Source organism: Pteropus vampyrus, unplaced genomic scaffold (assembly GCF_000151845.1).
Source record: "Pteropus vampyrus isolate Shadow unplaced genomic scaffold, Pvam_2.0 Scaffold526, whole genome shotgun sequence".
Lineage (NCBI taxonomy): Eukaryota > Metazoa > Chordata > Mammalia > Chiroptera > Pteropodidae > Pteropus > Pteropus vampyrus.
Window position 1 is genome coordinate 260,823 of NW_011889307.1, and position 13,806 is coordinate 274,628.

The 13,806-nt window shown below is 34.0% G+C and overlaps 1 protein-coding gene across 1 annotated transcript in view; it reads right to left on the minus strand.

The window, feature by feature from the left end:
* The window catches only part of COL12A1 (collagen type XII alpha 1 chain), a 115,057-nt gene that overhangs the window by 23,438 nt on the left and 77,813 nt on the right, over positions 1 to 13,806 (minus strand). Inside the window, exons 41-49 of the mRNA XM_023525102.1 lie at positions 12,288 to 12,482; positions 10,194 to 10,317; positions 9,889 to 10,032; positions 8,389 to 8,553; positions 7,101 to 7,139; positions 6,866 to 7,004; positions 4,683 to 4,825; positions 4,286 to 4,395; positions 391 to 540 (exon numbers count right to left, since the gene is read on the minus strand). Coding sequence (XP_023380870.1) covers positions 391 to 540; positions 4,286 to 4,395; positions 4,683 to 4,825; positions 6,866 to 7,004; positions 7,101 to 7,139; positions 8,389 to 8,553; positions 9,889 to 10,032; positions 10,194 to 10,317; positions 12,288 to 12,482 — 1,209 coding nt within the window. The remainder of the gene's footprint in view (positions 1 to 390; positions 541 to 4,285; positions 4,396 to 4,682; positions 4,826 to 6,865; positions 7,005 to 7,100; positions 7,140 to 8,388; positions 8,554 to 9,888; positions 10,033 to 10,193; positions 10,318 to 12,287; positions 12,483 to 13,806) is intronic.

Sequence of the window (13,806 nt, forward strand, 5' to 3'; positions counted from 1 at the left end):
AGTGATGGTCACAGCCAGTGTCCACACATGCTTAATGTCTTGACTGCATAAATTTATACTAACAATTACTATCTTTGAAGAATAAAAAATGAATTATTTTAGATTTCCTGGCAATAATTTATGCTGGACTCTCCAATTCAATCATTTCAAGATGACTACATGATATTCTCTGTTGCCTTGACATCTTATTTTATTTTTAGCAATAAAGCACATTATTACATTCTGACAGTAGCATATTTTCTGAATGTAACTTTACTAATGTTTCAATCTGTCCAAGAAATTTAACAATTTAAAACTCACTAAGAAAAAAAAAAAACTCGCCAATTACTTAAAAATGCCATTTCAATCTTAATACAAGTTACCAAAAATAAATAAATATGTGTTTCTTACTGTGGCTGATTTCCTCTCCCCTTTAAGTAGTTTTCCAAGAATTTCATAACCATCTGTTGTGATATTTCCGGCTTCCTTGATGTCTTTTTCTATAATTTCGTAGCAGTCAATGTAAATCTTTACACTTTTTGAGGTCACTACAATATGAACCTAAAAAGATCATATGTTTCCATTATAAATTTTCTACCACCGAAATATTAGCTGACTTCTGTATATTTCAGATCACAGGTTTAAAAATATGTTCTTTATGTTATTCTCATCCCAAAAAAAGAGTCTTAGACTAAAATCCAAAACCAAGTTGTAATGTCAATGTCATTTATTAACAACATCCAATCAAATGACCCGCTTAATCTCTCTGGGTCTCAGTTTCCTTCATCCACATATACATGCATAATTTCTTATTTTCCTAGTATGTATTCTTACTGAGATGACCAGAGATAATGTGGTAAATTAAATGACTCTGTAAACTACAAAGAACTATTCAAGTATAAGTTAATAAATCATTAATACATTATTAGATTCAGTACAAAGGAACTTCAAATGTCTTCTACTGATTTTGCTAAATTCAATTTTTAATTTATTTTCTAATATCAATCAAAAGAATTTGCATACCATATAGATACCTAACATAGTGAAAACCAGCATGTGTCTTCTATAGAGATTCAGCTCTGAAAATCAGTAGATTCAAGATTCAATTTCTTTAGAAGTAAAGACTTTGTCAGTTTATTTTTGTCTCATATTGAGGACATTCAGAATCTTAAGAAATCGATTAGTACAGATAATTAATAAAACATTTATATTTCAACAATGTAAAAAAATGGTTACGGGCAATCTTTAGTTTGTAGTTATGCTGATAGTTCCCATTTATCACAGCACAAATATTCAAGTAAGCACTTGATTATTTTGAAAAGTTTGGCTCCAAGTTAAAAGGGACAGAAATTCCCTTAAATTCTTTGAGCCAATAAGCATAAGAATAATCCCTAGAGATTTTTTCGAACAGTAAATATTTTTCCACAGAGAATCACCCCCAAAATAATAATTTAGCGCATCTATAATGGTAAATATTAATTAGTTATTGTATTTATAGGAGAGTAATATATACTTAACTAAAAATAAATAAACTTTAAATGCCCCCAGCAGTCATTTAATATTGAATTCAAGAAGACCACCATACAAGCATTCTCAAGATATGTATTATTCGATAAGAATGAAAACTTATTTGCTGGCTCTTGTATGAACAATCTCAGAGGCAAATATTACCAAGTACCTGAAAAAGCATAATATCCAAATCAAAATTTTTAATTTGTAACAAAATTATTCCAAATAACACTGGTTATTTAATGCCAACCATAAAAAAGCACATGCTAAAAACATTTTGCTACAATCTCATCTATATGTTTTATTACACATATATACATATTGCACATGCATACTTATATTTCAGAGTGAACTCTTCATCTGTAGATCATTGTCTCACGTATTTAAAGACTATTTCCCAACTGCAAAACATTTTGGTCATAGACCAGAAAAAGAAGTAGGAAGACTCTTGCCAACTCATCTACTGTCCCAAGCTCTGCCATTCCCTAAAACTTCATTTTTCATCTATTTAACTTTTTCTCATTTGGATCTATGTCATCTTTTACAATAGAATGGAGACACAAAATACTTTTCAAGAGAATTCTCAAGCAACAGCTGTCTTCCATTCCCTACTTAATCTTTTAGCCAGCCTATCCCCTATTTCCCCTGAGCTCCCTGCCATGTCATTTTCACCAATTTCCTGCTATCAGAGTATTACTCATTACCCCAAGGATTGAAGGACTTCAGTTCCCATATTAGATGGAAAATAAGAGTGTCTGAAGCCTTGAATCAGTAAAGAATATAAATTGCTAATAGTGATTGAACTTAGTACTTGAATTGATGGGATACGTGACAGTAGGTTAAAAGAATGGGGTGGAGGAATGGAGGAGAGAAAAGACTATAGTGAAGAGTATAGGAGAAACTAATAAAAGTAACACATAATGGGAAAAAAAGGTAAAGAACTTGAGGAGAAAACAGAGCTTGTGAGGAGAAAGAAGAGGCATTATGCAAAATCTAGGAATATAATGCTTCTCTATAAAAGCAAATAAAGAAGGAAATGTCAAAAAATAATTAACTTGATTGCTTAATTAATGACTGTCACTATAGACCTCTGCAAAGTATCGTCTTTTTTTGTTCAAGTAAAATAAAGCATTCATTGAAAGTTTAAAATTAAAAAATAATAGTCCCTAAATGGTTAACAGTAGGTCAGCTACTGTATGGCTAAATTTCTAGTATCTACAGTGGGTATGAAAGGAAAAATAAAATAATCCTTTTTTAGCAAGTTAGTCAAACATAAGTTTAATAGGTGTATCAATGAGCCAAAAAAATTCATAAGAACTTTGCCAGATTCTATTATTAGATAAAGAGCAGTTGAAGTTAATAATATTTGTCAAACTAGAATGTGCTTTCCCAGTGAGGCATTTATTTTACTGAGTTTCACCTTAAAAGTCTGTAAACTGTTAAGTGGATATGCTATTATACTCAAAGATTTTCGTTTTTCCTTCATTGTTTCTTTGTCTCTCACTAATGTGCACATTGCAGCCTCTCTGAGCCCATGAGAAGAGTCCCTTACTGTCTTTACCAAGAATCTAATTCATGAATAAGAAATACATTCTGAAAAGAAACCAAAATTCTCAGGAATATAATCAGTAAGAAATGCAGCTAAATCTACTCAAATACATAAAACTTCTTCAATTTTCACTTGAGAAGCAGATTGAACTGGAAATATTTGTCTTCTATGTATGGAGACTAACTTTCTGAGTGCCACTCTGGAAACCTTTTGGACCACTTGTGCAACAAGTAGTATTCCTTCTGTTAACTTAACCTAAAGATGAAGAAAAACCATTAAAAAGTCCATTCCTAACCTACATTGTTCTCTTCATTTCTAATGTTCCAAACTTCAATATTCTCATTTGTCAATTAATCATCCTTTAAAAACCTAATAGAAAGTCTCTATTATTCTTGGATGTTGACAGACAAAAAATTTAGATCAATAAAAATAGACAATCTCCTAAGAATGTACCTTAGAATGTTAAAAAGATTTTTTTTTAGAGAAGTCATAAGTGCGTTCATGTAAAAGTTAATCTCAAAAACACTTTTCTTAATTATTTTGGTAGATAATGATAACTTTTAGACTAGTATGTTTGTAAATTTACAATAAACAAGCAAGCAGAAGCAGCTTACTGGTCTCTATAAAATAGTAATTCTATCAATTAAAATATAATCCATAAAAATTAAGCTTTTGAAACAAAATGACCTAAAGATTCACAATAAAATGATAGGTAGAAAAAATAGACATACAATATTTTGTATACTATGTGATTCCAGTTTTGAGAAGATATTAGTATTAAAAATATGTCAAAATGTTAATAACAGTTATCCCTTTTGATGAGTAGAAATTTTGTATTATTTTAAATTTTCTTCTTTGAGTTAATCTAATTCTCCAAAATAAGATTTTGTTTTTATTTATTTTTCTATATTATTTGATGTTTATTTTTTTATTTTTTTATTTTTCAATTACAGTTGACATTCAATATTGTATTAGTATCAGGTGTATGGCATAGTGGTTGGACATTTATATAACTCCACGAAGTGATCCCCCCAATAACTCTATTATCCTCTTGACACCATACGTAGTTATCATAATATCCTTGAGTATATTCCCTGTGTTACAAAGAGTCATGAAGATGTAAAGATTTTATTTTTAAAAGACATAGCCATTTTTCTACAAATTTACCATGACATTTTAATAAATAATGTTATTTTAAATTTTTAAGTCATATTCTTTTTTCTATAAGTAACCAGATAATCTTTTTACCTTATGAAAACTTCCATAAAATAATGTCTTCACTTCTTCTGTGTCAAATGTAACAGTCTGCACCTCACCTCTTGTATCCTTGTTAAAGAATGATAATGTCTTGCTAGAAGCTGTAATCAACATACAATTGTTATTAACCCATGCATGGTATACTTTATATTAAAAGTATTAATAAATAATTCTTGTTGGAGAGGTTTCTAAAAAAAACAGTAATTTTGGTTGACATAAAATGTAATTCGAATATTTACTTATATGTTATATTTTTAAAGCATTAAACATAAAAGCATATATCAAGTAAATATATACATATATTCAGAAGGTTCTTAAAGAGAAAAGAGGAGAGAAAACAATAAAAACTATGTATAGATGTGCCTTAAAATAAGATAAAAATCCTTACGATCTGCAATTACTCCAACTTGTGGTTTGTAGTCTCTGTCTGTGATCTGCCAAATTGCAAAGGGGTCACTAGGAGTTTCTGGGAGAAGTCTGAACAATAATATAATTGTGTATGAAGGAGGGAGTCCATTTGGGTGTAGATCTCTGTTGTATAAAACAAAATTAATTAATTGATATTTTTCATCAGAAATAGAGAATATTTTAAATCTTTGGACCAAAATTTCATTATGGGCAGTATTAAAAGTCATTTATAATAATCCAGCTACATATTAGAAGAGGGAAATTTTAGGAAAGACATCAAAAGAACAAACACTAAAGGTTTATTACGTAAGTAGTAATAGAATTTTATGATCTGATAAAGTCACAAAAGATTGGGAAATTGCCAAACGGTTTTTTATCTTACTGTTAATAACAAATTTTTTCTAGATACATAAATGATTATAAAACTATATAATTTTAGACTGATAAACATTATATCTATGGATCTAATTCAAAGACAATGAACCTGACCAAATATACTTAATTTCCAATGTCAGGGGAATGAGATCATAAGTAAGATGACTTAAGGTTTTAATTTCTCCCTATCTCTAGTAGTTTTTACACTTCCAAATTCCTTCCTTGAAATAAATCAAATAATCTCCAGAAGCTCACAGGTTCCCAAAAATAAAGCCAGTAATAAGTGTTAAGGACATGTACATGTGCAAATGTTTAATGGTGACAAAAGGATGCGATTCAATTAAAAAGAAATGTTTCTTGGCTCTAAGGCTATTAGACAAAAAATGTGCTTCCATATTTCCTTCCAGAGTGAGTCAGTCAGTATTCAAGTGGAACCTCTGAAGGAAAATTGATGGTTTTCTGTCTGAGACCACTTAATAACACTATTTCTGAAAGTAAGTAAAAGGCCTTGATAATCAGCTCTTAAAAGCCATTCCTCCATTAATTTTGACAGAGGACACAGAATGTCTCTTGAGGTTTCATGTTCCATACCAGTGGTACTTATGGAATGTAATGCTGCCCTGCTTCTTAAAACATATGTTCTGGGTAAGCCAACATAATATCTTTTGCATGTTAAAAATCTACTATCTTCGTAATATCCCATGTTAAAAATAATATCTTCTCCAAATTAATTCATGTCGAACTTTATCCATTTTTCTCCTTTCTCAGTTAATGTATGATTATGACAAAAATAATTGAATTGCGTTTATGCTTTCAGTCACTAGTTCTGACTCCTGAGAGAACACAGGCTGTCGTTAGTTAAAATGTAGGTATCATACCTTGAGGTGACTGAGCATTAAACACGGGGTATTAAGGTTCACCGAAAAACTAAAACCATGAATCCATGTTGGTTGACCGAAAAAGAGTTAGGAACTTACAGCGTAGTCAAACTACAACAATATGATCTGTGCTTTCTTAAGATAAATTAGTTTTGCTTTTAGTCTGAATTTTCCGTCAGCTTTCCCAAAGCATTTCAAATTTCAGATAGCATTTTCTGACCCTGTCTTATGTTACTGAAAGCTTTATTTCTTCTTGTTCTTTTCTCTCCATAAGTTGCCAAACACATATTTCTCAAGATTAAAATGTTTTTATTCTAATGAACAAGAAATACATATTTTGGTTATCGTACCCAGGTGTAAACTTTCATGAAGTAAAACAACAACATCTAGAGCTACCCAACAGATTGCCAGAGCATCGGCCAATAAAAACTAACTGCTGCCTTTCTGAACACGGACAAGCCAAACTTCTGCGGTCTTTCATCTTCTGGAGGTCTGAAACTCTGGAAAGAACACTGCTCTCGTTCTGCGCTTATTCCATCCAGTGCCTCTGCACCACAGGCGGAAATGTTCAAAATAATAAGTTGCCTTCCTGTTTAAACAACCTCCCTTAAAAAAGCAAAAGTACAATCCTAGCCTTAAATTCAAAAGGGTCAGTAATCTCAAACTGCAGGAACAAGATGAGGTTCTCAGGTCTAAGAGCAAGTCCTAGTCTCCTGTGTGACCTGATGGAAGAAACTTAACCCAACTGTAACCCAAATTTCCTTAAATGGAAATTAAGCTAGGTCATCCATAAAGAGTCTTTTGACAATTCTAAAATTCCAGCATTCTGAGAAGTCAGCAAGGATCTCCAGAGCCTCAAAAAAGCTTCTGGCCCATTAAAAGAAAAAGAACCTCCTATTGCCACACTTACACTGTAGGCTGATTTACAAAGGCGTTCTTCTGAAGCCTGTAAGAGGAGTGGCTGGGAAAAGACCCCGACTCCAAAGAGACTCCTTGTACAGAAGCAAAATTCTTTTCTGTCAGGTTGTATGCTTCAAGCATCTTGAAACCTTTGCATCAGGAAAGAAAATATTGAAGTGAGGTCATTTAAATTATTTTATTGCTTAAAACCTGAAATAAATTAACCCAAGAGTATAAATGCTTACCTGGTGAGGTGTAGCCATCCAAATATATGAGAGGACAACCTGAAATGTACAGCGTTCTTTAAGTACATTTCACCAACACAATATGCAAACATTGTATATGTACAGAAAGCAATGTTGTATATATATAAAGTAATGAAATTGTTCATGCGTTTATAAAAACTGTGCATAGGAGAAATTATATTATTGACCTATATTGCTCTGGTCCCCTTGGAATTTTACAAAGTTCTTAAGAACAGTAAAATAGAATTAAAGGAAAAAATGTCAGATGTTTTTCAATAGATTAAAGAATTTTTCACCCAGGGAATTTCAGATTTGTATAAAGGCAGGAGAAGTTTGTCCCTATCCAACCCTCTTCTCTGCCAAGCCCCCACGCCTCATGCTGTCTACCAAGCACCATGGAACAGTGACAGTGGGCAGTAGTTTTCGCCCTGGGACCCACAAAGCCAGGGATATCAGAAAGGGGTTGTCAGGACCACCAAGAGTGCACAGGAGACAACTGCAGATCCCTACTCACTTTCACCAGTGCGCCTTCCTTCTGAGCTTCCAGGTCAGTTTTCATAGTAAATTACTGACATTTTTCTACTACTGCCACCTCATCAAACTTCTGAGTTTTTAATATAAAGTTTAATAGGTGAAAATATAACACTCGTAAAGCATAGCCCTGCTTAGGATCAGGAGTCTAGATGAGCCACATAACTGACTCCATAATCTAATACCCCAAGAACCAGTGCTTATGGATAGGGAGGATAATTGACAAATAATCAATCTTTTGTCCACTGTATTTTAAAAGTTGAACATGAGATCTTGGTATAACGAGAAAAATCTACACCCAAAAAAACAAATGGGAACCACACGAATTTCTATGGAGCACACATGCACAAGACAGTTTTTTCATTGCTCTCTTAAAGCACAAATGTCAACAGAACAAATACCAATTGATTACTAACAGGGAAAACCTTCGTCTCACAGAAATGTTTCTATAAATGCGTTCCTAAACTGAAGACTAATTTACTTGAATGTCACAAGCATTGGGATGGTGGGAAAGCGATATACTAAAACCCTTTATTTCCATACAAGGAGTATATTACATCTTCAAAGCTAAAAATGGACTTTGACAAGCACACATTTAGCATGATCTCAATAGGATCAATGATTCATCAGGTTCTCAAGTGATTTCCCAGGATCTATTTCTGCACAGACTTAATCCCATATAGGGTAGGGAATAGCCTGCTAAGTAGTCATTTTTCAAAACAAACGAGACTATAGATCCATGTGGACCAGGACTTACTTGAAGTGGCAGTTTCACAGACAAATGTAATGAGGTTGTCCTCTATCTTCTCAAAAGATTCGAAGTCATCCACAATGAATACGTGCCGTTCGCTTGGTTTGCTGGCTATATTGGCAAGCTCATTGTACTCAACATCAGCCACACCAACTACAAAGACGCTGAACCCTGCAGAGCAGTGTTTATAGAGTGAATTACATAGCCCTTTTTTAGTCCTTTACTATTTAAACAACTCAAAACAATGCTGTATTTTCTCAGTGTATACAGCAGATCCTTTTCATTAACATAAACTTTCTTTCATGAATATGTACTTATGCCAGGTCTTCCTATCCTCTAGCTTATAAAATTGGATTTCCTAGAATAAAAGGCTAACAATTAAAAGACAAACACTTTAATAGTAGCAAGACAACATGATGTGTATTCCCTTCCATGGAACCACAGTCCTAACATACCCATGAATTCTGCAGCATTCTTAGGCATCATTAACATTTTAAGCCAGCCTGACTCAGAAAGAAAGAATGGGCTCATTTTAAAATTTGATTCTCGAAACTGATTTTCTCAACAAACTCAGGGTCAAAGACAGCATTTTGGTCACTTTTAAAATGGAATCTACAATTTCCACTGACAATAAACTTTCATTTATTTAGGTTAATACAAATAAACAAAGTTTTCACTCCAAAAGCTTAATTTGACTACAAAAAATAAACTATATAAGGAATTAGGTATATCTAAATAAGGTAACTTGAGGAGTAAGCATTCATAATCCCAATTTAAATCAGCTAGGAAGCACAAAATATGCTGAAATCTGCTCAAAGTACATTACATAAGAGCAATGATTTATGAAAAGATGAATCTAATTCCCTGTAACAAAGTACTTTGCAATACTACAGTAGATAATACATAGCATAGAATTATCTCTAAAATATATCCACCTCGGACCCTGGCTAGGGGTGGGGGTAGGGGTTAATGCAAGTACTGAAAAGACCTAGTTTCACTTCTGCTAATCCCAAATAAGGGCAGTGCTGCCAGGAGGCTATCAGGATGCTTGGTTGCCCATATCTGCCCCAAAGACATGTCACTAAGGTCTGGCTGCTCCTCATCTGCAGTATACCTTTCAGCATTCTGCTTTGGGCCTGCATCTTCAAGGCTGTACTCAAGTAAAGGCTTCCCTATGTCTCCCCTTGCACAGGAAGCAGCATCAAGACTCACTTCTAGGATCATCTCATCATTGCATTTCATAGCCGCCCGGCCACCGCAGGGAAATCTGGTTTGCTCTTTGACAGCCCCTGAGTCACATCTTATACAAAAACTACACCATGTTATTTCTAAGCAATTACCAAACCATTCCACAATTAAATATAATTTAGAGTATGAAGTACAGATTAAACAGTAACAATGAAGTAAAATCAGCAATTTGGGGGGTTTTGCACTAATTCCTGAACATTTAAAACCATTAAAATGCTGAGTGCAATTACTACACATCAAATTCTTTCCTGGGCTTACCTGACTGCTGGATGATCAAAGCTGCCTTCTTGACCTCGTCCTGTGACCGACCATCTGTGACCACAACCAGCACCTTGGGGACATTCTTCCTCATGCCACTCTCCCAGGTCAAGACCTTTTCCTTGATAAACGTGAGAGCCTTACCTATAGAGTGTGTCATGGAACATTTTAGTATCACCTCAGTGCAAACTATTCAAATGCCATTTGTCACACCCAAATGATAAGAATTTGAATATTAGAGTGAAATTGTATACTCAGTTCTACCACTCCAAATGCTTAGAAGAGTGAAGGTCTATTAATTGTACCTGTTCTTGTGTTTCCTCCTCTGTACCTAATATTCTGGAGGGCCCCAAGGGCTAGGGCTTTGTCGTTGTACGTGTTCAGCTTGAACTCAGACTTGACCTCATCACTGTACTGCACAAATGACACCTAAAAAAAATGTAATTTGGTAATGAGGGTATGTAATCCCTTTTTATATTTTAATTTTCCAGTGATTCCCCTAGCTGCAGAATGGGAAAAAGAAGTGTTTCAGATACAACAAAATTATAAGCTTTTTATAGCTAGTAATAACACTGACTACTGTTATCTCATTAAATTCTCTAATTTCTAATCTTCATTAAAATTAATAATTGATATTGAAATGTAAATATACTGTATTCATGTAGTACCTTTCTCTAAGACAGGAAGGGATAGGTAAAACTGGGGAGCAGTAAGGTTCCAGAATTAGAAATGAGAACACACCATCTAGAACTCAAACGCTGACTAAACAACAGGTTCTCAGTCAACTGCCCTTTCTGACTACACCCATTCTTCATGGCAATACAAAAGTGTCACACATGTGACAGTAATCAGCACTCATCGCAAATTTAGTGGCAGTGTGATTTAGTGGAAAGAGTACAGACTTTGTAGTCAGGACATAGGACTACAATCCTAGCTCTGCCAATTAACAGCCATGTGACATTGGGCAAGTTTCCAACATCTCCAGGTTTGGACTTCCTCATCAATAAAACGGAGATAATTATACTTACTTTCTATGCTTGTTTTAAGGACTAGTAATCATGTATACAAAGTATCTGGCACATAGAAGTCAATAAAATATGATAGTTATTTTTTAGTTTTTATTAGATATCTTAAATTTTTAAAAGGATGAAAAGTGACTTAGTTGTTGACATATTAAATTGAGAATATAACTAGCCTGACTCTACTCTTTACTCTTTTGGGTTAGAACAACATCCACAGGGTTATCTGGGGATTTGAAATTTAGTATATTCCATAAAGTACTCTTCCATATAAGAAGACATGATTTGTTTGTGGTTTATGTCAAAATCTCTTATTTTCATAATGCTTCTAAGATGCCACAATGAAACAGTAAAAGTGCCAAAATAAAGGAGAAAACTCATCAAGAGGAATGGGGAAGGAAAGAAGAGAATTCAAAAGAATAATAATACAATACAGTCTTTTGCTTTAAGGAGTCAATGATTTAGACAAAAGAGAGGCATACAAATAATGACAATATAAAGTGATACTTGCTATAATAATAATAGAGACAAATCCTTCAAGAGCAAGGAATGTCAAAAGCCATCAAGGAAGCCTCTCCAGAAAGAGTGGAATTTGAAGTAGGTCTTCAAGATTGCAGAATCCAAGAAGTAGCTAATAATAACTTTAAACATATTCTCAGAGAGGTCTGGGAAGATCCCCCAAAAAAGTTTAGAGTCACTGGCTCTGAGTGTTCAGTTTATGTGTATATCGAGATTAGTGGAAGAGATTCTTAGATTTACAGGTAAGTTACTGCTAAATGATGAATTACTTTTCGAGGCCCCTCATACTTTCACGGAAAGATAAACTTCTCTAAGTTCCTACTCTAGTAAAACAAATACTTTTGGACTAATTCTACAACAAAATAATTGGTAGTTATTTTGGGAAAACAAATAATACACCCTTACAGTCAATAATGGCTATTCTTCTGGTCAAGGTAATATCTGCAATGCCAAGACAGAGAGGGCAGCAGGGCTCTACACACCCATTTCTGTCACTATTCATCACTGACTCCTCTGACTTAACAGAGTGTGACAATCACAGTGCATTAATTTCCAGAACATTAGATGACCTTTTATAGAAATGTATCATTGTCAGAGTTTTAAGCAGGAAGTTAGAGTCAGAATCCCCTAAATTCTCTGACAGGAATATTATCTAGCCAAAGAGAATACCAAAGGGAATATTTATTTTTCTGTTTATCATTTACACCCAACCCATTCCCAAAAATACATGTGTAATGAAAATGGCAAATAACAAAACTCAAAATGGAATTTGTACTGAAAAGTCTTTCTACTTAAAAGGAGAAGTTTAAAGGAGATAGCAACACATTACAAATGAATAGCCACCTATGAAACAGCACCCACCTGAATTCCAGCAGGACTGATTTCATCAAAGGCTCCCACAGTGTTGAAGATGAACTTTACAACTTTGTTAAAATTATCATCCCCAATACTCCAGGAAGCATCAGTCAAGAATACAATATCTGCTTTGGCCCCTTTGCATACTGAGAAAATAAAAAAGAGGAAGCCCCAAATCTCATGAATTCTTTCATTCAAGTAAAATTATATCACTGAGAAATACAGTCTAACACCTCACTACTCAAAGTGTAGGTAAGCAGCACTAGCGTCGCCTGGGAAGGTTAGAAACACAGAACCCTGGGCCCTACCCCAGAGTTCCTGAACCACATAAGAAAAGGCCCAGATGATTCCTATGACCGATACAGTGAGAGGCACCAGTCTAACTGGCCCTCAGTTTTTGCTCTGGAATTACTTCCTCTGTTTAGATCCATGATGCAAGTATGCATTCTTTCCTCATGGAATGATTCAAGTGGCTTCAAATAATAAATGAGGAGGAAATCAAATGAAAAGCAATGATGTTCAGAATTTAAGAATACCCATCAGTGGATCTGGAGATTTTGTACATAATTATCAAAGATTTGGTGCAAATAAGTGGTCTTTTAATTTTAAAGTAGGCCACTAGAATCTTATGGAAAGAAAGAAGGGAAGGAATAAAATAAATATCTTTAATTTGAATCTTCAGACTTGGAGACTAAAAATAAAATTCTGAAAGTAAAATTTAACAACATTTTTGTGTTTAAAAACTTAGCGTGTAGAATGTACAACACCAAGAGTAAACCGGAATATGGACTTGGGGTGATAATGATGCATCAATATAGGCTCACAGATTGTAACAAATGTACCACTCTGGTGGGGGATGCTGATACTGGGGGAGGCTGTGCATGTGAGGGTGCAGGGTATACATGGGAACATTATGTAATTTTCGCTCAATTTTTCTATGGATTTAAAACTGCTCTAAAAAATAAAGCCTATTTTTAAAAAAATTCAATGTGTTTTTAAGCCAAGATTATTTACTGAGTTTCTTTCAAGTTTAATTTTTAAAAACTCATCATTATGTCACCCTATAACAATACACTTTTAATTTTTCTAGAGCTTTCTATATTGAAGAAAAATACTTTTAAAATCTGAAATGCCTTCAGTTAAACACTGGAAACAATGTGGGCAAAGAATAAAGCAGTAAATAATTAGTTTGAACTTAATTTCATAAAGCACAAAGAATTGCCCCAAATTAGTGACAGACTAGTCTTAATAGCTCAGTATGTCTTTTTACCAGTTCACTACAAGTGACAATTATGTCTCAGACTTCAGTAAATAGAAACGTTTTAGCTTTGTATAATCTGGGTACCCTTTAGGTCAGAAACCAGGAATTCCAAAGCCAAAGGCCAGGGGCTAGTTTACAGATACAGCCAAAAAGGTTCACAGTGCCTATGGATGCCAGCAGCCCACAGAAAGAAATGCCCACCAGGGACCATGTAAAGTATCACTTGATGTTAATCTGCAAAATTGAGGAAACAGAGCTCCAACT